At 46.4% G+C, this 25,243-nt stretch overlaps 1 protein-coding gene and 1 long non-coding RNA gene across 2 annotated transcripts; one reads left to right on the forward strand and one right to left on the reverse strand.

Moving 5' to 3' along the window:
• Positions 1-347: 347 nt before the first annotated feature.
• Positions 348-5,100, reverse strand: CCL16 (C-C motif chemokine ligand 16). The gene is made up of 4 exons (XM_036339567.1): positions 5,095-5,100; positions 3,198-3,456; positions 1,883-2,003; positions 348-1,485 (listed from the first exon to the last, which is right to left on the reverse strand). Exons 1-4 carry the CDS (start codon positions 5,098-5,100, stop codon positions 1,359-1,361), a joined length of 513 nt encoding a protein of 170 aa, XP_036195460.1. The 3' UTR covers positions 348-1,358.
• A 999-nt stretch (positions 5,101-6,099) lies between these two features.
• LOC118672131 lies at positions 6,100-14,225 on the forward strand. Its single transcript, XR_004972995.1, has 4 exons — positions 6,100-6,196; positions 6,299-6,500; positions 9,321-10,629; positions 14,090-14,225. It is a non-coding gene; the product is annotated as an uncharacterized LOC118672131 (long non-coding RNA).
• Positions 14,226-25,243: the final 11,018 nt, after the last annotated feature.

A 25,243-nucleotide genomic window follows, 5' to 3' on the forward strand; every position in this document is an offset into this window, starting at 1 on the left:
ATGCATACAAGTCCTTTGGTTGATCTCTCCCCCTTACCCCACCCTCCCCTACCTTCCTTCTGAGGTGTGATGTCTCTGGATCTGTTTTTGTTCATCAGTTTATGTTGTTCATTATATTCCACAAATGAGTGAGATCATGTGATGTTTACCTTTCTCTGACTGGCTTATTTCGCTTAGCATAATGCTTTCCAGTTCCATCCATGCTGTTGCAAATGGTTAAGAATTTTTTTCCCCCCCGAAGCATAGTATTCCATTGTGTAGATATACCACATCAGAATGTTGAGAAGCTACTGAAACAACTAGATTAACTTTCTCCCACCCTATCAAAAAGGAAGTCAGGAATGAAGTTAGGATTAAAGGAAATTTTCTTTATTGAATGGTTGAGTTTTGGACCAAGATTTTTACCCTTAACCTAGTCTAATGCCCTTTTCCTGTCCCGAAAAGCTTAGTGTAAGAGCTAGAAAGTCTCACCTCTTCTTTTGTTTTTACACTCTCTGTACCCATGCCACCTGAGGGGGAGACCAAATCTTAGGGAGGTGGCAAAACCTCAGCAAAAGTGTCCAAGATCAGCCCTGGCCTGGCAGCTCAGTTGATTGGAGCATTGTCCTATGCACTGAAAGTTTGTGGGTTCAATTCCTGGTCAGAGCACATACCTAGCTTGTGGCTGGATGTCACTGTTGTTTTTTTCTCTTTCTCCCCTTTCCTCTCTAAAAATCAATAAACATATTCTCAGGTGACACTTAAAAAAAAAAGACAAAGATCATTAGCATGTGATATTTCCACCCTGGCCTGCTAAGAAAAAGTTATTCCTTTTTTTTCCTGAGAGTTTTTGTATATGTTTATTGAAGCCAAAGCCAAACTGATGACATATGCAGGGACACTAGATTTCAAATGTTCCCAAAAATTATGTTTTAAAAGAAAAAAAAATAGAGGGCGGGGTGTGGGGGGAGAGATCTAGAAATAGGATAAGGATGGACAAGAAAAGTCAAGAGTTCTGTGGAGCTCTTAATGAGTCAGGCTGGTTGGGAGCGGGATGCAGTTATTAGAATGGTTGTTGTACTGGTGTTAGGTGAGAGATTGTGAGCAAGGGGAAAGATGTGGAAGGCGTTTTTCTGTGTATTAAGAATGTATGCCTGCTCACCTCCCTTAACTCTGGCATTTCCTCCAGAGATTGAGAAAATATTCAAAATACTTTTATTTTTTGGATCACTGGCTCATTTCTCTGAATGTGACTGTCATTCAGACCACAAGGCTGCCCTCATTTTTCATAGGGTCACACCTTTCTTTCCTGAACCTGGGCTCCCACCAAGGCTTCACTATCATGAGGAGTTGGGGAGCTGGGCTAGGCCTTTCTATGATCAGATAGATTTAACCTGGGGCAACTTCCTGGGGGGTAGCAAAGGCAGGTTGGGATCCTTGATGTAATCTTGGACCCATTTGTTGTTGGGATTGGTGCAGATCTCTCGTTTCTTTTTGGTGACGAGGCTGTGGAGACAAAGTTAGACTGTCATGGGCCATAGAGTAGAGTGGGGGTCCAGTCCACAATCCCCCACTTCTAGCTTACACGGGGCTAATCTAGGCCTACCCCATCTTGGCCCCATCAGAGGGCCTCCCTCTCTAGCCTCTAGACCACATCAACCCCTTCCCTACCCAGCCTAGACCCTCAGGCTTGGGTTTCATTATGAGCACTATTTATTGGGTCACACAGCTATAAGTAGCAAAATCAAGAATTTAACCCAGGCCTGTCCTGTGAGAGTCAAAGCCCTTAACCACTACTCTCCTCCTCCTAGTGTGGAGATGGAGAGTTACTGGTTTTATGCATTCATTCCAGTCCCTGGTTCCCCTTCCTTTTCCACAGAAATACCTGTAGGGAAGTACTTACATGATTGCTGGCAGGTTACAGTTGAAGGCCTTTCTGTATCCCACCACCAGTTTCCTTGGTAATACTTTCTCTTCATGCTTCAGGCAGCAGCTGGGTGAAATGTTCACCGACATCGGACTTCCTGAGGGAATCACATTGAAAGCTGAGCTGAGGAGGCAGAGAGGGAGCCCATGGCCTCCATCTCCCGTCCACTGCACTTCCCTCCTTTGATGGCAAAGCCATCTGTTAGCAGGGACTGAGCACAGCTGGTGGCAAGGCTTGGAACATCTTGAGCGCACCATTTGGCTGACTTGTGTTTTAGGTGAGCCATTTTCTCTTTCTCGAAGCCTGAACCCATCGCATAAGCCTGCTTGACCTCCCAGAGGGCACTGTTATCCCACCATATGCACCTCTGCACACAGTGACATTAATGTCCTTGGCTCTCAAAACAAAGTTTAGATCAGGGCATCCTGAGAGCGTGTGGGCAGATTATGTGGTGTGCATGACCCTTGCTCCTCCAAATATTTATACAGGCAGAGTTGGGCTCGACTGCAAGCCAAGGGCAGCCTAGGGAGAAAAGGGCTGGGGCAGCAGAAGGCAGGTATGTGGAAGGACTGAGTGACTGGTCCCTTCCCTGTCACCAGGTCCTCATAAATGATGGTAGAAGCAGGGGTAAAGCAAGATGAAACAAATCTTGTTCTCCATAGTTCCCAAGCATTCTGTAGCTCCAAAACCTTTTAACCCGTTTCCTCTTTCCCTTTTCCCACAGACTTTATTTAGATCTAGGCTGGGGGTGGGGTGGGGTGGAGATGGGAGTCATGAAACCCCAATGGCACACTTGGGTGAGCATCCCACTGGGACCCCTTTTGGTTGCCATGATAGTCCCAGCAGTCTGTGCCAGGAAGGGGTGTCTAGGTTCAGACTCCTCATTTCTGAGCTTAGCCCCAAACAGCGCTCAGCCTGCCTACCCAACACTTTGTCTGCTCTCCCAGAGAGCAGGCTGTTCTCATCCACTTGCCTTGCCTGCCTCTTCAGCACATACATTTATTGTTGTCTCTTCTGTTACTTCCTTGGCTCCTCTTCCTAAAGGCTCATCCCTTGGGACTTCTGACATAACCTTGACCCATCTTCCCAAAACTGCCCAACCCCAGAAGGATCTGGACCACAGCCCAGCTGCTTACGAAGGGAAGAGTTTCAAGATAGCGGCTAAGCATGCAGGAGGGGGAGAGGCCCCAAGGATGATGACAGAGATCTGACAGCGTTCTTGGTGTCACCTCACTGCCAGCTGCCCCGGTCCCCTTGCTCATCGCTGTCCTACAGGGGCAGGTGGACTCACTTGCCTGGCTGTAGGAAGCAGAAGCAGAAGCAGTGCTGAGGCTGAGGAGGAGGAGAAAGAGGACAGCCACGAAGACCTTCATCTTCTCAGTGGGGCAGTTCAGCCTCAGGAGACGGCTGAGTGCAGATGTCCTACTTGCTGCTGGTCGTTCCCTCTCTGACCACTGAGCGCTCTGAACTCTGATCACTTCAGAGCAGGTGGAGGCGGAGAAACAGGCCTCCCCCAGTGTTTGTTGAAAGGGAGGGCGGTGGGGCAGGGCCTGGTGCAAAGTTGAATTCAGTGAGTTGAATTCAGGTTAAGGAAAGAACAGAGAAAGGGAATATGTGGCAAACGTGTGCTGTGTATCAGCCACCTTGCATATCCTAGTTTACTTAATCCTCACAGTTGTTCATTTTTGTTGTTTTGTTTTTCCTTGCATTTCACTTTGTATAGTTTCTATTGCTATGCTTTAAATTCACGTATCTTTGCTCCTTCTGCAGTGTCTAATCTGCCATTAATCCTGTCCAGTGTCTTTTGCATTTAGACACTGTAGTTTTTAATCGCTGGCTTTTGGGAACACTGTGTGGTTCTTTTCCTGGCTTCAAGCAATTCTTCATACACATGTACTGACTACTACTTTGTGGCATACTCAAGAGATCTCTCTGCATATCCCCAGAGTTCTTGTCAGTGGACCTCTTTGCTTTCTAGTATTCTGCTTTGTAAAGTCTAGTCACCTTGGTTTTCCCCGACTCTTAGTTCCATCATGACCTGGAAACTCAGAGCCATAAGCTAGGGCAATCATAGGTCTCACTTCATTTACTTCCTATGTGTTGGGGTCCCTGTTCTCCATTGTGTGAGGTGAAATTCCTTAAAAACTGTTCTTACGTATTATTTTGTCTGGTTTTTAAACTGTTTTACACAGGAGGTTAAATTGGTCCCAGTTACTCCAACTTGGCCAAAGCCAGGAATATTCTTTCCCCCTCTCCAATAATATTCTTTAAATCTGTTTTGTTTTGATCCAGGATCCACTCAAAGATCAGCCATCACAGGTCATGTCTTTGTCTTTTTTAGTCTAAAAAAATTTTCCTAACCTTTTAAAAAATCTTTTATGACACTGGAATTTTTTATGTGTCTAAGACAGTTGTCTTATAAGTTGTCCCACAGTCTGGATTTGTCTGTGCTCATGATTAGATTCAAGGCAAACTATTTTGGAAAGAATACTACATAGGTGATACGTCCTTCCTGCCTTATCACTTCAAGTGGCCCATAATGCTAAGTTTGATCACTTGGTGAAGGTGGTATCTTCCAGGTCTCTCCATTGTTAAGTTTTATCTTTCCTTGGTAATTAATAAATAACCTGTGGGATGAAACTTTGGGATCAGTGAAAATTATACTCTTAAATTTTTACCCAACTGTACATCAATGATAATCCGTGTCTGAATCGATTATTACATTGGTGGTTACAAGTGACACTTTTTTCTAATTCTATTATTCCTTCTACAGTTATTAGCTTGCATTATTCTATAAGTGATAGCTCCCTCTTTTCTTTTGAGTACCATTATGAACTCATGGGCTCTTCTTTAAGTTAATTATGTTAGACCTTATTATCATTATTCTTTTGAATGCTCAAGTTGCCCAGATTTGGCCAATGCAATCTGTTATTATTTAACCACACAATGTTTTCTGTGCCCAGAATAATTTCTAATATATTTACCACTCACAATTAGGAATTATGCAAGGGACTTTATAAGTTCGGGACTTATCCAAGTCTTCTTGGAAGTCTTCCTCTTCCTGTATACTCTCAACCCCAAAGTGAGACGTTTGGGTTGGGAGAAGGCAATACTTCTGAATTAAACTACAGATCAGTGTCACCCATTTCTACTTCCTATCACCTCTATTCTAGGCATCACACACCCACTTCCATTTTTACCCTTCTGTTGGGCACTTCTGTTCTCCTACTTTTTACAATATTCAAGAGAAGCAAAGGGTCAACTGATCTCCACGAAACTGTTCAGAGGATATGCCCCAACCACTCTTTTTGCCCAGCCCTGTGGTAGCCTTGGCCTGTCTCTTCTATCTACTCAAGTAACTCCTTTGCCACTAATTTCTCTACGTTTCCCTTGATAGGATCTCACCTAGCCATTTGTCTCACTGAGTGGGTCTTCCAGACTGGGCATTTCTTTAGTAACCCAAAATTGGCCCTTGAGGACCAATGGACTAATCCTAAATATAGTTACTATATTTCACACTATGGGATGTTCTCAGTAAATAACCACTTTTTAAAACGATCCCTTGTCTCCTTTTGTTGTGTTGACAATCATAGGTTTCAGTTGGGTTTATTTTTCTCCTCTCTAAATGGCACTCAGGTATTTGCTGATTCCCAATTTATCTGACTGGGAGGGATGGCTGTGGACGGACAAAGAGCTGTCCCGTGAGACTTTCAGTATCAAACGTGGCCTCTTCTTTTTTGACAGATGACGGACTACTGGTAGAAGGACCGTTCATGAAAGCACTGCCAGGCCGGAGGACACCCGCACTGAGCTGAGGGCATCCTCGCACAGAAACGGAGACAGGTCACCAGCCTTCACGAGCAGCTGGGTTTTAAAAAGAAAAGTGATGTGTGGCGCCGCCGCGCACGTGGCGCCGCCGCGCACGTGGCGCCGCCGCGCACGTGGCGCCGCCGCGCACGTGGCGCCGCCGCGCACGTGGCGCCGCCGCGCACGTGGCGCCGCCGCGCACGTGGCGCCTCAGCAGCCAACCAACAGGACCAACCAACAGGACCTACTGGCGGCACCGCAGGAGCAGCTGAGCCGCCCCTGTCCACCCCGCCTATTAGCGGCGGTAGCCCCCAGCTCCTCCCAGACCTCGTACCTAGGGGCCACCCGGCTGGTACCAAAGTGGGTACAATGACCAGGAGTGGGAGGTGGAGCAGGCATCTGAGGGCCCTGAGGAAGACGAGGTGGAGGAGGACCGGGACACCCGCGAGCCTCCCGAGGCGGTGGGAGGCGGGACAAGGCCAGGTACTGCAGGGAAAGCAGCTCTGGAGCCGGGGGTACCCATTGGCCCAGTGGCCGCAGGCTCCTTCCCCGCCTCCTCTAACCTCCCCCCTCTCCCCGCCACAGAGCGGACATACTAGGGCACACCCAGTGACAAAACAACGCCGGGTTTGGGGTTTGCCGGAGGGAAGAGGCCATCGTTCAAAGTGGAGATTGCTCTGCTGCCGTTTGTAGGCCACGCGTGGCTCGCCCTCCTCTCCCCGCAGCCCTCCACTTCCTCTTCAGAATCGGGCAGTGTCTCCGTGGGCAGGGTCAGACTTTGGCACAGGTAGGCATTGCGTTCGTTTTTCTCCCCTTGTGTTGGTTTGGGTTTTGGGAATGAAAAAGCTTGTTTTGCAGACCTCTGTGCATTTCTAATATGGTTTCTTTTATGTTTTTATTATATATCTGTTCCTTAAAAGCGACTTGAGGATTTTGAGGGGTTGTCTCCCCCCCCCCCCGCCCCCCCCCTCCCCCCCCCCCCCCCCAGCTCCTCTTTGCACTCAGTTTGGGTTATGTCAATGTAAGAGACATTCAAACCTACAGAGATTTTTTGTGAGTTTGAGCCCAACTGACAATTGCTGGGAGGCAAAAATCTCAATGTATTGAGAAAATTATCCAGAGCAGCGGTTCTCAACCTGTGGGTCGCGACCCCTTTGGGGGTCGAACGACCCTTTCACAGGGGTCGCCTAAGACCATCGGAAAACACATACATAATTACATATTGCTTTTGTGATTCATCACTATGCTTTCATTATGTTCAATTTGTAACAATGAAATTGGGGGTCACCACAACATGAGGAGCTGTATTAAAGGGTCGCGGCATTAGGAAGGTTGAGAACCACTGATCCAGAGAATGGCAGTTTTGCACCTTAATTTATATATTACAATCAAAAGAGAAGACTCAAGTGAGTTATTCGAAATCCATTGGTGACAGATTAGGGAGGTGAGAGAAGGCAAAGCAAGGAAACACCTCTGGGATTGGATAGAAAGTAAAATGATGGCCCTGACTGGTGTTGCTCAGTTGGTGGGAGTTTCACCCCATGCGCAAGAAGGGTGGTGAGTTTGATTCTGGTCAGAGCACGCACCTAGGCTGCGGTTTGATCCCCAGTCAGGGTGCATGCGGAGGCTACCCATCTGTTAGGTTAGGTGGCTCAGGAGGCGGCACAAGAAATAGAGTCCAGTGAATCAGAAAAGAAAGGAAAGGAAAAGGTTTATTCTGCGTCCCCGGGAGACCCACGTACCCCAAGGACAGGGCACGTGGATTCACGCCAACAGGGAGGGGGGCGCTTTTTTTATACTGCGGTTGGGTGAGGGGCGGGGACATGAGCTGAGGAATTCTCTGCTGCAGGGAATGGGCGGAATATTCAGGACGAAGTTCTTATCTGTGTGGGGGTATGTGAATTCAGGGAGAAGAAGCTGGTATCTGTGTCTGGCACCTTGATCTGTGAGAAATTCCAGGGGAAGTCCATTATCTTGTCATGTCTGCATGTATCCGATCCTGGGCTCTCTCCGACCTAACACCATCCATCTCATATTGATGTTTCTCTCTCTCTCTCTCTCTCTCTCCCCCTTCCTCTTAAAAAAAAAAAAAAAAAAAGGAAAATGATAGACACATTTCTTTTACATAGGTCTGTACAGGACAGTTAACAGTCAATAATTAATAACAACTGGGGATTTGTGGTCTCCACTCTGGTGCAGTATCTATGCTTTTGTTGCCTCACATGAGGCCAGCATTTGTACAGCACTCTGGTTTACAAAATGCTTACAGATGCATCACTACACCGACCCTCTGGTTCTCCATTATTTTAAAATGGAGAGACTTGAATTCAGGATGATTAAGGGATTTACTTAAGGTTCATGACAATACTGTGGAAGCTAGAGGTCAAACCCAAACGTAATGATGTTAAACCCCATGTCATTTTATGCTGCCCCTTTGTTTAAAAATTGTCACAAGAAGAATCTCATTTATATTTACTATTATGTGGCTTTAAAATATGTGAGCTTGATAAAATCTTTCATCAGTTGAAACAAAGGATGATTTATCATCACCATCACTCTCAAACTGCCAAAAACAAAACAAAACAAAAACCTGCCTACTCAGAACTCCCTTCAGTTCCCAGAAAACAGTTAAAACATTCTTTAGTGTATTGTAGAAACTTTATTCCATATTAACATGCTGTCCAATTTTACTTTCCCCAGACCCCAGAATTATGGTTCATTATGTGCTCAATTCAACCACCATTCCTTTTTCACGGACCATTTTAATTCCTCTAAATAAGTGAGTGAGGCGTAGAATTCCCGTGCTTTTCATTTTATTATTGTATGTCTAAATAAGCCTCTCTGATTGACTCCTTGATCTGGCTACTTAAAAATTTTTTTTTTATTGATTTCAGAGAGAGGAAGGGAGAGGGAGAGAGGGATAGAAACATCAATGATGAGAGAGAATCACTGATTGGCTGCCTCTTGTATGTCCCCTACTGAGGATGAAACCCATAACCCAGCATGTGTCCTGATCTCCTGGCTCATGGGTCAGTGTGCAACCACTGAGCAACACTGGCTAGGTGATCTGGCTACTTTTTTACTACTTTGCTGCCTATTCTTACCCATATTCCTTTCCTCATTGACTTAACCTTGACTGAATCTGAGAACTCTCCTCAGATGTGACTCAGTTGTACTACCTTTACTTCTGTACCCTGTTCAACACTTTCTTCAATCCTGGCTCCACTCTCTGCCATTGAAAAGATTACCTGGCAGACATTAATTTGCAGACTGTGATCTACCTGGTTCTAACCTGCAACCATTTCACACAGCCACTCACGTACTGGAGAGATTAGAAACAATTACTTGTTATCAGTTGTGAATAATGAGTTTTCCCCCCTCTCAATTGGACATTAAAACCATTTCATAAGCTTTAGGTTCTGAGGTTTTCAGAGCATAAAGCCCATCACTGATAGAGGAATGAAGGAAATGTTTTACAAGTTAATACATAGTTGAGAGGGCATTCGTGTTAGAGTTCTTTATTTAATGCAGAAATTGTTAGTGATTATTCTTTTATATTTTGGCAAGTACACATGATTACTGTCTCTTTTGTCTTTTATAAATACAGAAAAAGAATAATGTCTTAAAATCAAGGAGAAGCCTAAGGCATCAAAGAGGTTTTCTTATTCAGTAGCATGAAGGAAATGATTGTCAGCAAGAGTGGCAAGATTATCCAAGGTGACAACTATCTCTACTACCCAGGCCTCACAGAGTTTCTGAAGCTTCCTTGTCCAGAACTGCTTCACTATGATTCACTGTACAGGCTAGCCTCCCCTGCTCAAGCTCAGCAGCCCATCTTGTCTGAAGTCACATTTCAACCTTTGGACCGGTGCTAACCCTCACTCCTGAACCTACTTTGGAGGCTGACATACAGCCCTGCAGCAGATTACAGCTCCTCCAAAACCCCCTGGGGTGACAGTTCATGTCCAGAGTCTGTTCAGGCTCTGCAGCCAACCTTGACTGAAGTTGCATTTCAAACTTTGGACCTGAAGCTAACCCTCCCTCCCGAACCTACTTTGAAGGTTGATGCCATAGCCCTGTAGCAGACTACAGCTCCTCCAAAGCTCCTCAAGGTGACATTTGCACTTCCAGAGCCTGTTTAGGCTCAGCAGCCAAACTTCTCTGAAATCTGCAGTTCCAGACAACTCAGCCTTTGGAGTTGGCCCTGGACTCTGTCCTGCTGACCTCTAACCCACGTCATTTATCTCTGAAGAGGCTGAATTCCGGCATTCCAACCTTCTTCAGTACAACCTACTCTAAATGGCACTCAAATATTTGCTGATTCACAATTTGACTGGGATGGATGGCTGTGGACTGAAAAAACCTGTCCCATGAGTATCAAAAGTGGTCTCTTCTTTTTTGACAGATGAACTTACTACTTATAAAAGGACCGTTCATGAAAGTACTGCAAGGCCTGAGGAACACCAGCACTGAGCTGACTATTGAGCCAGAGAGGGCATCCTCACACAGAAATGGAGACAGTTTGTCATCCCTAACGAGTGGGCAGCTAGATTGTAATGATAAAAGTGATGTTATGCGTGCACCAATTTACATACTGCCTTATTTCTTGGAGGGGAATCTATAAGATATAGAATCAGTGTTATTACTATTCATTAAACTCCTTTTTCAAATGTACAAGATGCAGACATGCCCCTGAGTCATTTGAAAAACAGAGGGAACTCTTCTCTTAAACCTGAGTTTTACCATTCAAGTTACAAAAATAAATTGAGGAAACTGTTTTCCGGAACAAGCCTCCTGATAAAGCTTCTGAGTGAGTGGCAAGAAGTAACGTTTCCAAGGCGGAGCGGGATGTGGATCAATGGAAAAAGCAGAGGCTGGAAGCTCAGGGTGAACAGGAAGAGGAGGAGCCCAATGAGGTGAGGACAGCTCCCCAGACATAAGGCCTGGACTCTAGTCAATTTAGGACACACCTTGAAAGCACCCAGGCAGGAAATCCAGGTGCCTGGTCTTGGCTATGTGACTTCCCATTTCCCAGGTGCGCCCCTTGTCCAAGGCACCTGGTCATTGCAGCTCAGATGGCAGTGCTCGGGTCTGCAGGCAGCCATTGCTTAGCAGCTGTTGGTTGGCAGTTGAGAGTCCCATGTGTGGTAAATGTTTCCCTCCACGTCCCGCGTGGTTCAGGATCTGGAAGAGGAGCCGCACACAAATGAAAGAGAAGAGACGAGATAATTTGGGAATATTGGGGGACCAGGCGGGCAAGTCCAACTCAAGGAGAAGGACTTCCACTGGTGCTCAGGCCTTGCCAACTTTTATTGGTTTGGGATCCACCCATAGCCCTTAGGCAGGCAATTTCCAGTAACAGGCAGACTAGCCCATCAGCAAGGATTTACATAATAATAAATGGGGAAGGTGCTTTAGCTACCATTGTCTGGACTAACAATGGGTGCACAGCCCTGACCTTTGCAAGGCCTTCAAGGATCACCAGCCTTCCGGGTTCCTTGTCCACACCTCTCTGCTAGTGAAGACAATAGGCGGTCTCCCACACACATGCTAGTTTGATTTCCGTTCAGGACACATGCCTGGTTTGCAGACTCTATCCCTAGTAGGAAGCGTGCAGGAGACAGTCAATGTTTCTAGCATTGTTCTCTCTCTCTCCCCTCTCCCTTCCTCTCTGAAATCAATAAAAAATATATTAAAAAAAAAAGACTAGAAGGACAGTGAAATGGTAAAAGAATTCAGAAATAATAGGGACTGAAGATTAGTAGAAAATAACTTAAAGATCAATAGACAAAGTGTCCATATTGAGCATTAATGGATTTGATTTGACAGTAAATTCTACCGCTATAACTTCTTGAGCAAAAGTTTGTCACCCCAAGTGAAGTGAGGCCATTTACTGTCTTTATCCCATTAGTATAAATATTTGTGTTTGCTGCAGAAATATTATTGTTTGATTAAAGTATATTTCCTGGACTCTGCCAGGAATAGTATATTCAGTTATTTGCAGATATGTGTTACCTTTTAAAAAATACTATTTTTTGAACATGTGGTAAAGCAGCTACACTAATAAAAGAGAAACATGCCAATTGGTGTCACTCTGCTACACCCATCAGCCAATCAGGATGAGTATGCAAATCAACCCAACAAAGATGGCAGTTAATTTGCATATGCAGGCCCAGAGGGAAGACTGAATACAGCGTAGAAGGAAGCCAAGAGCTGCAGAAGGGAGCGAAGCAGTGGAGAAGGGAGGGAGTGAGGCCCGCCTCTGCAGGCTTCACTCCCTTCTCTGCTTCCCTCTGGCCACAGGAAGCCCTATTCTTGCAGGGATAGGCCTGAGGAAGCCCTGTTCTTGCAGGAATCTTCCTGCAACGGGCCTCTAGTATATAATATAAAAATGTACAATTTTAACCTTTTTTTTCCCCCTTGGATCTCTGATCTTGTACCCTATGCACACAGTGACCTAGAATTGCTAAATATATAAAGGGAGGGGCAAAAGTAGGTTTACAATTGTTTGTATGGAAAATAATTCATTAAAAAATAATAATACAGGAATAAAATCTGTGTTTTGAGTACTCATAACTGTAAACCTACTTTTGCCATACCCTGTGTTCATTTGTTACGTGAGTGAAGGGAAAGTAGACCTGCTAGGGACTATCAAGGAGCTTAGACCAGAGTCATCAGGTAAAGGGGAGTGTGATCAAAGCTATAAGAACAGTCACAATGCTATTAAGTTCAAAGGAAGAACAGAAGGTGTGTACTTTAGACAAAACTGGTCAAATTTTAACCATTTTCAACTGTACAGTTAGGTCATTCACATATTGCACAACCATAACCACAGCCTTTCCATGGAACTCTTCATCTTGCAAAACTGAAACTCTGTACTCATTCAACAATAGCCCTCCATTTCTCTCTCCCCCAACCACTGGCCACCACCATTCTACTTCGGGCTCTGAATTTGTCTACTTTAAGTACCTCATATGAATGGGATCATTACTGGCCTATTTCATTTATCATAATGTAGGGTATAGACCTCTCTTCATTGTTCATCCATGTTGTAGCATGTTTCTGAATTTCTGATCTTTTAAATGTCAGAATGATGAATAATATTCCATTGTATGTGTATACCCCATTTTTAAAAATCCATTTATTTGTTGATGGAAACTTGGGTTGCTTTCACCTATATAATAAAACCCTAATATGCAAATCGACCAAATGGCAGAATGACAGGTCACTATGATGCGCACTGACCACCAGAGGGCAGATGCTCAATGCAGGAGCTGCCCGCTGGTGGTCAGTGCACTCCCAGAGGGGGAGCGCCACTCAACCAGAAGCTGGGCTCACGGCTGGTGAGCACAGTGGCGGGAGCCTCTCCTGCCTCTGCTGTAGGCAGGTGGTAAGGAGTGAGAGGTTCCTGGGCTGCGAGAGCACAGGACTGCAATAGGGATGTCTAACTGCTGGCTTACATTTTTGTTTGATCCCCAGGGGTGATCGGGCCTAAGCCAGCAGGTGGACATCCCCCAATGGATCCTGGACTGTGAGAGGGCACAGTCCAGGCTGAGGGACCCTCCCTGCATAAATTTCGTGCATTGGGCCTCTAGTTATGAATAATGCTGCTACTAGCATGGTCATACATATGTCTCTTCATGTACCTGTTTTCAGTTCTTTTGGGTGTATATCCAGAAGTAAAATTGCTAGATCATATTGTATTACTTTTTTAAAAACTGAAAGATTGTGCATTCCAGAACACATCTAGCCCCAATGTTTTGGTTAAGCGATTGTAGATTTGCATTTTGTTAATTAGGCAAACATAGCTAAACTTTTAGCTCGTTTCTTATATAGTTATTTGTGGATTATATTTAATGAGGCATGTGCATACACTTCAATATGCTTGATATGGTATGTACGGGGCTTGCAAAATCAAATCTTAAAGGGACTTGTTTTTCTATAAGTTTCCTAACTAGCTTATATCCTAACTCCACCTCTTTTTTAAAAAATTTATACATATTTTTATTGATTTCAGAGAGTAAGGGAGAGGAAGAGAGAGATAGAAACATCAGTGGTGAGAAAGAACCATTGCTCAGCTGCCCCCTGCACTACCCTTCCCCCTACAGGGGGGTGATGTTTCTATCTCTCCCTTTTCCTTCCTCTCTGAAATCTATAAAAGAAAAAGAAATCCTAGGAGAGGGAAGAGCATGTGAAAAGGCCCTGAGGCAAAAATGAGGATAGTGCATTTGAAGTAACAACATAAGATCAGTGTGGCTGGAACACCAAGACAAGAGAGAGAGAGGGTGGGGCAGAATAAACCTCAGGAAACAGGAAGGGCCCCAGTTATGGGGCATCTGGCAGGACATGTTATAAGGATTTTGGGATTTATTCTAGGTATAATGGGAAGCTCTTGGAAGCTTTTCAAGTGGAGAACGGAGGGGATGGGGAAGAATGGAAGAGAAAAGACGGAGTGGAGCGTATTGTCATCAAGGTGAGCGACGAGGAGGACTTCTACCCATGTATTTTTCCACGGCTGCAGGTAAAGTTTGTGTGTAGGAAGCTATTTGCAGTTACTTTGATTCTTCAATGAATATTAGTAGAAAAATACATTTAAAAATTAATTTCCTATAAGCCTTTTGCTTTACCCATATTGTCCTGTTTATAAAGCCAACAAATTTATTCCTGATTTTTGCATGAGTATTAATAGTCTATGCATGACTTACATATTCATATCTATGTTTAATTGTGACCTTTCTGAGTCTTCCCCACTAGGGTGCAGTGTTATTATCTTAAACAAATTGAGATTGCTGGGGCAGTTATTTATGGCCCCTACCAGATCACCATCCCAGCAGCAGGGGTTGCTTATTGGTGAAAGGGGACTTGAGCTGTGGGCCTTTGCACTTCAAGGGTGATTCCTCTCCACTGTGACTGGGTACTTGGAGCTCTAACTTGAGAGTCGCAATGACAACAGGAGGCCTGAAGTTCACTTCTTTTAAAAAGGGTTGGTGTCTTCTAATGTTCAAATTAGACCCTCAAATGATTCTTTTTTAAAAAATACGTTTTTATTGATTTCAGAAAGGAAGAGAGAGATAGAAACATCAATGATGAGAGGGAATCATTGATTGGCTGCCTCCTGCATGCCCCACACTGGGGATCGAGCCCGCAACCCAGGCATGTGCCCTTGACCAGAATCGAACCTGGGACCCTTTGGTCAGCAGGCTGACACTCTGTCCACTTAACCAAACCGGCTAGGACTCGAATGATTCTTCTGTGTGACTTGTGTGGACAGAAGCCAGAACCTTCATGGAGAATGTAGCAAACATTTCTAATGGCTAGGCTAGATTTTTTCATTTCTTGAGTTGTTCAGGATATTTATTACCTCCCCCCTCCATCAGTCCTTCAGATGTTTCTATAATTCTTCTCTCTGATCTGTGTGGATGAAATTTTGCCTTTCCTACTGGGGTTATGACTGACTTCCTTCTGCAATTTCTTTCTGCATAATTTTTAAAATTTTTTATTAGATTGATTGGGGTGACATTGGTCAACATGAACATTTAGGTTTCATGTGTGGGTTTCTATGTCACACAATCTGTATATTCTTTCTGCATACTTGAACTCTGAATTTTCATGGTCTTCCTGACACCTGGTTGGATTCTGTGTTTCTGCCAAACCCTCGTTTATTAGTTAATGGGCATGTCCTGAGGCCATGAGATGATATCTGGACTCGGGTGGTGGTGGAAAGCCGAAGCAGATGGATTTGAGAGGAGTTTTGGCAGAGCTGATAGGATTTGTTGATGGATTGGGTAGGAGGTGGGGGAGGGGTGGAGAGATGAGGGAGAGAGGTCTTAAGGATGACTTCCTGTCTGCAGCTTGAGCAGCTTAGAGAATGGCGATTCTATTTCCTGAGGAGGGCGGCTCAGAGAAGGAGCACAGTCACAGTAGCTATAGTTCCTCACTCACAGGACACCCCATATCTGCTCAGCTTCTCTCAGAACCAAGAAGCACCCCCTCCCCTGCCCCCATAACTAAGGGCAGCGGCAGTGAGCTGCCAGTGTACTCCGATTTCTGGAACCTGTCCTGTGAGGTCTAGCAGTGGCTCCTCCACAACTGGGAAGAAGTGCTCTTCAAGACCTAGATGTCTGCTTACTCTGATTTTGGTTTTCCCATTCCAATATTGCGTTTGCTAATTTAAATTTTAGTGAATGTTTCTGGTTTCATCTCCCAGTATTCTATGACATTTACCTGTTTCCTCTTAGAATTTCTTCTGTTAAATCATTTCTAACAAGCTATAGCCTATAGCAATAACTCAAACAATGTCAGTGAATATTATTGTTCAAATAACATACTATTCACATCTCCTAGCAAGTTGAAATTTCCAATTTAAGGACTTTGTTTCCAAAACTTATTTCTTGAAACATCACTTACATGATTTGTGTAAAATGTGCTATAAACACAAACTCACTTGCATTTGTTTAGCAGCAGACGGGCCCTGAACTCACACTTGTCCCATGGCAAGGGCTTCAAGCTGATGGACCGTGACCACTTCTCTCCTACATGCTCCTGTTCTGCTTCCCCAAAGGGCCAGTCTTCACTTTGAACCTCACGTGTCAAATGTGTCCGGCTCTTGCTCTTGATGTCAGTGGATTACTTTAAATCAGTATCAGCTCTGTGTTGATTGTTAAGCTTCAATTCCTTCAGGAGAATTATAACACTTTTTCTCAGTTTCTCAACTGAATTTTCTTGGGATTTGGAAAAACATATAATTTTCTAAGAAAGGCTGGGAAGGAATTCCCACATGGAAATATTAGCGGATGCCCAGGTTGGGCACTGTTCCCTCACAGGTTTCAGAGGGATGCTGGGGGTTGGGAGTTGCTGTGCCCAGAAGAGCAGAGCCTGGCCTATGAAGCAGGCATGCTAGACTTGTCCTTGTTTCTGTTCGTGAAAGCTGTGTGACTCCAGACAGGACGCTCAGCCTTTCTGAACCTGTGTTCTTAAAATGTCAGAGTATTGTGCATACTGACTTATATGCCCATGCTTGTTTTGTGCAATAAAGGCCTTATTACCCCCATGTCACAGACAAAGAAGCTGAGGCTCAGGAAGCCTAACTGAAGCATGGCAGGCCACAGCTGGGGGTCACTGGGAGCTGAAGTGTCCGTTCCTGCCCAGCACTACATTACACATGCTGACTGAACGGGTGGCACAGAGCAGGCTTTTGATGTATATTTGTTGATGTATATAGAACCTATATCTTTCTGACTGTAAAGCCAATTATTTCTCCATTTTGTTTTGCTGTTCTTTGGAGAGAAAAAAGATTCCACTTACGAAGTCTCTAGGCCTGGTATGTGGCTTGCTTCCTGACTCATCTCTATTCCTCACAGCAACCCTCTGGGAAAGGATTGGTGGCCCCATCTGCAGATGAGAGGTCATACAATGATAATGGAGCTATGGGAAAGCATTCAGGAGCTCTATAGGTGGTTGCAGTCAGAATTCCTGGTAAATAGCTCTCATTCCTGGACCAGCAGGGAGGTCCAATGAGAGGCCCAGGACCCAGCATTTTCCCTTCTCTGAATTTGGTTGAAATTCAACTCAGGAGAGTTGAGATTCAGGAAATGGCCCACCCCACCCCTGGGACTCCTGGCTGTGTCACTTTCTCCCCAGGCACCAGCCCCCTGCAGAGAGGCAACCTTGCCTGTTTAGGGTGGAAAGGCCTCTCTCAGAGTTGCCTGCTGCTCCCTCGTCTTGTGTCCCACAGGTATTTATTCCTACCTGCCAGGAGCAGCTCTGAGCCATATTCACAAGTGGACACATCCTACAGGGAAAGGAGAGAGGGCGACACAGGGGTCTGAGACTCATATGCCCCCTCAGACCAGGCGGACAGCAGCTGGGTGTGGCCTGGCAGTGGGGGCTCCTGGAACCTGGGGCGTGTACCCCTGTCTAAAGGGACAGCACTCACCACCTTAGTTCCAGTCAAAGGTTATCTTGTGTGGAAACTCAGGCACAGGTCTGCTTGGTCTTCCATATTTGCAAAATAAATAGACAGTATAGATTTTTTAATGTCTCCAATTTTTAAAGGTTGGCAACCAATTCAAATATTGTAAAACCCCTTCTAAGCCAGGAAGCCAGCCTAATCCTTTGCAGTTTCTCTCTCCCAACCCAGGCTTACATGTGGCTCCTGTGTAGCCCCTGGAGGTGGCTGAGCAGATAGCCTGGCCGGCTCTGGATCAGCTTCTCTCTGCTGGGTACCCAAGGGCCAGGAGGCTCTGTGCAGAGGCTGGTTTTCTTCTCCCCAGAGGAGGGAGAAATGAGTCCTGCCCAGGAGGGGGGAGAGGCCCCCAGTAAAGGTGCTGTTTTCAGGTGCTGACCCAGGTAACCATTTCTGGACCACCCACACCTCCGCCTCTTGCCATTGTGTTCTCTTTGTTCAGAGAATGAAAGAGTGAGGAGAGCCAGGCTGACCCTCATCCTTCTGGGCTGAAGGCCCCTGAGTTCTCTGATTCCTTGAGGTCTAGGCTCTGAGCCTCCTTTACACTGTAAGAGGTTGCTGGTCAGGAAGTCACAAGACGGAAAAATCCATGATTGCATGAGAGTTGTGTTTCTCGAGAATTGTGATGCTGACGTATCTAAAATGTTAGAACCGAGTCTGTTTATTCAAAGAAGAGTGGAAGGCGGAGAATGACCCTCGGTTCCGCACTTGGCTTGCACCTTGAGCGGGGTTGTGGGGGATAGTGGGCTTTGCGGTGGAAACTGCCCTCCACTCCTGCCCCTGCCTGGGGAACCTGGTTAAGCCTCCTAGGTGAGCCCGTCCTCAGGTGTGGACCATGGGTTCAGAGGCCTGGGCCACTGTCTCAGTCTGAGCAGCTCCAGGGCCCAACAGGATAGGGAGGTGGACTCAGGCCTGATGAGGGCTAGGAGTACGGAGAAGGATCCAGAGGGGATCCTGGGATGGATGGGCCTCACCAGTCAGGATTAGACTGGAACCCCTCACCTAGACTGAGCTGAAGGCCCCTGCCCCCTGCCCAGCACGGGGAGTTTGGTCAGATCCTCAGCAACCAAGGAGAGTGCACAGGGCTCTCTGCTCAGTCAGGACTGCTTTGGGGCCTGGGGCAGCTGGATGAGTTCCTTCTGCGTCAAGCTGGGGAGCCAGAGGCAGGGCAATGAGGCCGTGCCCTGTGTTTGGCCAGGACAGGTGGCAGGTGTTTTCATCTCTTTCTTTCCCTGGAGGTGACTAAGGGGCAGCACCACTGGCACAGCTCCTGGGGCATCATTCACAGTGCAGCCCCTGGAACACAATTCCATAGAATACAGTTGTGTCTTGTCACCTTCAAGTTTGGGCTGCAGGGTCCCTGCACAGTGACACAGTGGTTTAGTGACTGGCTCCGTGTTTGCCTGGGGAGAAGGGGGTTCCTAGAATGTGCTAACACGGAAGGACTTGGTCATCCTACTGGGAGGTTGGGCAGATGTGTCTGTCTGCCACCTCTACCACCAAGTTCAGATTAAGCAATTGTGGGATTTCCCCCCAATATTTTTCATTGTGGTGAAAGGCACATAATATAAAATTTACCATTATAATCATTTTTAAGCATACAGTTCAGTGGTATTAAATACATTATTATATTGTGCAATCATCTTCATCATCCATCCACAGAACTTTTTTCATCTTGCAAACTGAAACTATACCTATTAAACATAACTCCCCACTTCTAAATCACCATTCTACTTTGTCTCTATGAAATTGACTGTTCTAGGCCGAAACCGGTTTGGCTCAGTGGATAGAGCGTCAGCCTGCGGACTGAAAGGTCCTGGGTTCGATTCCGGTCGAGGGCATGTACCTGGGTTGCGGGCATATCTCCAGTGGGAGATGTGCAGGAGGCAGCTGATCGATGTTTATCTCTCATCGATGTTTCTAACTCTCTGTCTCTCTCCCTTCCTCTCTGTAAAAAATCAATAAAATATATTAAAAAAAAAAAAAGAAATTGACTGTTCTAGGTACATCATATGAAAGTGGAATGATACATTAGTTGTCTTTTAGTGACTGACTTATTTCACTCAAGTCTCATCCATTTTGCAGCATATGTCATCATTTCTTTACTTTTAAAGACTGAATAATATTGAATTATAAACCTATCTTGCTTATCCAGTCATCTGTTGATGGACTCTTGGGATGCTCCCACATTTTAGTTAGCTATTGTGAATACTGCTGCTATGAACAGGGATGTACAAATATTTATTTGAGACCATGTTTCCAGTTCTTTTGGGTATATACCGAGAAGTGGGATTGCTGGATCATATGGTAAATCTATTTTTAACTTTTAAGGAACTGTCATACTGTTTTTATAGCAGCTGCACCATTTTACAGCACATGAGAGTTCCAATTTCTCCACATCCTTGCCAACCCTTGTTATTTTCTGTTTTTGTTTTGTTTTGTTAGTAATACTGTACTAATGGATGTGAAGTGGTATTTCATTGTGGTTTTGATTTAAACATCTGTGTTTTTATCAGTTTTATATAATGGGGTTCCAGGCAAGTTTGTTTGCAAAGAAAATGTTCTTCCAATAAGAGAAAAATTTAAGCCTCTGTTTTAATGGAAACAACAGTTATTTGAGCTAGACAGAGGCACTGCTTTTAGTCCTGAAATCCACCACTTACGAGGTATAGTGATATTTGAGTAATATAATTAAGCTCTTAAAGTTACACATGGTTACTGAAAGGACTATGTAATATAAATGATTTAAGTGAGTGAAATCTTCCTTCTGTGTCCATATTGAGACCTTCCTCAGGGCTGATGTCCATTCATTCAGTGGATGTTTATTGAGCTTTTACTGTATGCTAGGCACTTTCTAGGCCCTGGGGATACAGAGACAGACAAGAAGGCAAGATCCCTGCTCTTCACGTGCTCAAATTTTAGTGGGAAGACAGACAAACAGGGTAGTAGAAGATGGAGTTAAAAGCTAGGAAGACAATAAACAGGGGTGATGTGATAGAGAATGCCTGAGGGTTGGGTGGAAGTTGCTTAATAAGCTGGTCAGGAGAGCCCACTGGGAGAGGGTATCATTTTATCTAGAACAGTGGTTCTCAACCTTCCTAATGCAGCGACACTTTAGTACAGTTCCTCATGTTGTGGTGACCCCAAACCATAAAATTATTTTCGTTGCTACTTCATAACTGTAATTTTGCTACTGTTATGAATCGTAATGTAAATATCTGATATGCAGGATGTATTTTCATTGTTACAAATTGAACATAATTAAAGCATAGTGATTAATCACAAAAACAATATGTACTTATATATGTGTTTTCTGATGGTCTTAGGCGACCCCTGTGAAAGGGTCGTTCGACCCCCAAAGGGGTCGTGACCCACAGGTTGAGAACCGCTGATCTAGAACCTGCTGGTTGAGAAGAAACCAGATTCAACAGATCAGGGGGAAGTGTGTCTGGGTAGAGGGACCAGCAAGGGCAAAGACCTGGAGGTGGGAATGGGCTTGGTGCATTTGAGGAACAGACAGAAGAGTGGGTGCCTGGAGAGAAGGGAGTCAGGGTCAGAGTGATTAGAGATGAGGCCCGTTGTCCAGGTTTTTTTGAGTCTGGTGACAACGGTTTGCATCCCATTTCACCATCTCATTCACATGGGCACTGCAGGTAGCGACAAAGCAAGCCAGTGTGGCTGTATTCCAGTGGGGCCCTGGGTAGCTATATCCTGGACAGTAGGTGGGTGGATTTAACATGAACTCTTGTCAGTTGCTTTAAGGAAAAACAAAGAAGAAAAGTCCATGGATTCCTTTCATTTTAGGCTTTGCTCTCCCTCTCTGGGTGAACAGAGAGAGGCTGAGCTGCCTTTCTCCCAACAAATTAAGAGCATGAAGGGAGAGAAATTGACACCTAGATGGATGCTTCTGATGGCTGTCTTTCTCCTCCCTGCACACTGTGGGCTACTGTGTGTGTATAGGAGGGGCAGGGTGGCACACAGAGGCCCCTGTACCCTCGGCTAGCAGAATATCAGGTGTGGGGATGCGGGAGACACACAGGGACGGGAGGATGGAAGAAGCTGACTCATACCATTGTGTGGGTCTCTCTGAGCCCCCAAATCATAGTTACTGATGGCACGGATCATCTGCCTTCCAGGCTTTGGTCTTTTGTAGGCAACAGGCACCCTCCTTCTGAGCTTCAGTCTTGTTCTACTTCCCCAATTCAAAGGAGAGGGCTGGCGTGGGGGAGGAGGACTTGGGGAAGATTAAGGCTCAATTTTTGTTATTGTTTTTGCAAACTGGCACATACAACAATGATGCTGGTTCACAACAGATTGCACAGTTTCCTGAATTTTACTCTTTTCCTGACCGATCCCAGGGTACTTTGGTTAAGTGCCAAAGATCAGTTAGTTTGTTGATAGCTCTTTCCAGCCCACCCTTCCTCGGATGCTCGTGCTGCCAGAGGGAAGTGGGTCTCTCCAGCCTGACTTGCCCTAGCTGTACCCGTGCTGACTTGCAGTGGACACTTCCTTTTTAAAAAAAATACATTTTTATTGATTTCAGAGAGAAAAGGAGAGAAAGAGAGATAGAAACATCAATGATGAGAGAGAATCATTGATTAGCTGCCTCCAGCACATCCCCCACTGGGGATTGAGCCTGCAACCCGGGCATGTGCCCTTAACCAGAATCACACCCGGGACCCTTCAGTCCATAGGCCGAAGCTCTATCCACTGAGCCAAACCAGCTAGGGCTGGACACTTCCTTTTTAAAGTGCCAACAAAGGGTTTCTTACCAAGAATTGCATAGGTAGAGAATCTGACCACTCTAAGATTATAGAATCTGTCTTCTTTCTCCCTCTCTTTTTGGGAAGCTGGTTGCTGTGTGCTTGTCTTCAGTATTCTACAGCGCAGAGCTAAAAATACACTGTTTAAGATTCGGCTATCCACTAGAAGGAAAGCAAGAGTATAGTGTAAATAACATTTGGGAGAGAGATGGCTCAGAGGGAGAAGGGAAAGGGGACATATTGTAGAGGGGCATGTGGGGTGGAGGGCACAGTGATGTCTGTCATGTTGTTACTCTTCTCAATCCATATTTTATGTCTACTGAGTATTAAGTAAAAATAAGTATAAGACTATAAAAATCAGGTTATAGAAAAGAACATTTAGTATGATCCCCTTTTTTCTTTTAACTGTATCCTATATAATAAAAGGCTAATATGCAAATTGACCAGACAGTGGAATGACTGGTCACTATGACTCGCACTGACCACCAGGTGGCAGATGCTCAACACAGGAGCTGCCCCCTGGTGGTCAGTGCGCTCCCACAGGGGGAGCACCGCTCAGCCAGAAGCCAGGCTCACGGCTGGTGAGCGCAACGGTGGTGGTGGGAGCCTCTTTTGCCTCTGTGGCAGTGCTAAGGACCCCTCAGCGGATGTCTGATTGCTGGCTTAGGCCCGCTCCCTGAGGGGTCCCGGACTGCGAGAGGGCGCAGGCCAGGCTGAGTAACCACCCCCCTCCCCCCGTGCATGAATGTCATGCACCAGGCCTCTAGTGTATAGTAGAATCTTAAACAGTGTATTTTTAGCTTTGCATTTTTGAAATATTCTCTCTCTCTCTCTCTCTCTCTCTCTCTCGGCCTAGTCTGTGGGATCAGGCTGAAACCTGCTCTTTGACATCCCCTGAGGGGTACCAGATTGTGAGAGGATGCAGGCCAGGCTGAGGGACCCCACTGGTGCATGATCGGTGCCAGGGAGGGACGCGGGAGGTTGGCCAGCCAGAGAGGGGCCACAGGAGGGCTCCAGGGTATGTCCAGTCTGTCTCGTTCAGTCCTGATTGGCCAGATTCCAGCAGCAAGCTACACTATTGGCCCCCTGGTGGTCATTGCACATTATAGCAACTGGTCAACCAGTTGACTGTCTTAGCATATTAGGCTTTTATTATTAAGGACTAGAGGCCCAGTGCACAAAAATTTGTGCACTCGGGGGGAAGGGGGGGTGCCTCAGCCCGGCCTGTGCCCTCTAGCAGTCTGGGACCCCTCGGGAGATAACAACCTGCTGGCTTAGGCCTGCTCCCGGGTGGCAGAGGGCAGGCCCAATCCCTAGGTGCAGCCCCTGGTTGGGCTCAGAGCAGGGCCGATTGGGGGGTTGGGGCACCACCCCCTGTCACACTCAAGGCAGGGTCGATGGGGAGGTTGCGGCGCGACCCCCTGTCACGCACAGAGCAGGGCCAATCCGGGGGTTGGGGCACTGCCCCCTGTCACACACAGAGCAGGGCCCATCAGGGGGGTTGGGGCTCCGTACCCTGTCATGCACAGAGCAGGGCCAATCAGGGGGTTGGGGAGCTCCCTCCTGTCACTCACAGAGCAGGGCCCATCAGGGGGTTGAGGAGCTCCCCCCTGTCACTCACAGAGTAGGTCCGATAGGGGAGTTGGGGCACCGCCCCCTGTCACACACAGAGCAGGGCGGATCAGTGGGTTGGGGCGCCGCCCTCTATCACCCACAGAGCAGGGCCAGTCAGGGGATTGGGGCGCCGCCACTGTCACACTCAGGGCAGGGCTGATGGGGAGGTTATGGCTCTACCCCATCACACACAGAGCAGGGCCCGTGGGGGGGCGGGGGGGGGGGTTGGGGCACTGCCCTCTATCACCCACAGAGCAGGGCTGATCAGAGGGTTGGGGCGCCTCCACTCTCACACTCGGCAGGGCCGATGGGGAGGTTATGGCTCTACTCTGTCACACACAGAGCAGGGTCTGGGGTGGGGGTTGGGGTGCCGCACCCTGTCACACACAGAGCAGGGCCGATCAGGGTGTTTGGGCGCTGCCCCCTGTCACGCTGATCCCGGTGCCGGGAGGCCTCATGGCTCCGCTGATCCCCGTGCTGGGAGGCATATTACCCTTTTACTATATAGGGTAGAGGCCTGGTGCATGGGTGGGGGCCAGCTCGTTTGCCCTGAAGGGTGTCCTGGATCAGGGTGGGGGTCCCCACTGGGGTGCCTGGCCAGCTTGGGTGAGGGGATGATGGCTGTTTGCAGCTGATCACATACCCTTCAGGGTGGGGGTCCCCACTGGGGTGCCTGGCCAGTCTGGGTGAGGAGCTGAGGGCTGTTTTCAGGCTGGGGGTGACTGAACTCCCAAACGCTCCTTTTTTCCTTTTTTTTAAATTTTTATTCTGGGCCAGCTTTAGCTTGAGGCTTGGCTCCAGCTCTTAGGCCTCCGCTCCTGAAAGTAGGTTTTTGGCCTTTGCATACAATGTTGCGAATCTGCTGGTTGAAGTCCGGTGGTATTTGTTACATAGTTTTTAAACTGCAGGCTCAGAGGCCTGCAGCCTCAGGCGGGGAACGTTGGTTTCCTCCGTCACTGAGGCAAGCAAGCCTCATGTTAGTTTCAAGCTGCCTGGCTGCCGGCCGCCATCTTGGCTGACAGTTAATTTGCATATCTCGCTGATTAGCCAATGAAAAGGGTAGCGGTCGTACGCCTATTACCATGTTTCTCTTTTATTAGTGTAGATATATAATCATTATTATGTGTATTCTTCCACAGCTTTTTTTCTTTTTTTTTTTTTTAAATATATATTTTATTGATTTTTTAC

This window comes from Myotis myotis, unplaced genomic scaffold, assembly GCF_014108235.1.
Source record: "Myotis myotis isolate mMyoMyo1 unplaced genomic scaffold, mMyoMyo1.p scaffold_m19_p_17, whole genome shotgun sequence".
Lineage (NCBI taxonomy): Eukaryota > Metazoa > Chordata > Mammalia > Chiroptera > Vespertilionidae > Myotis > Myotis myotis.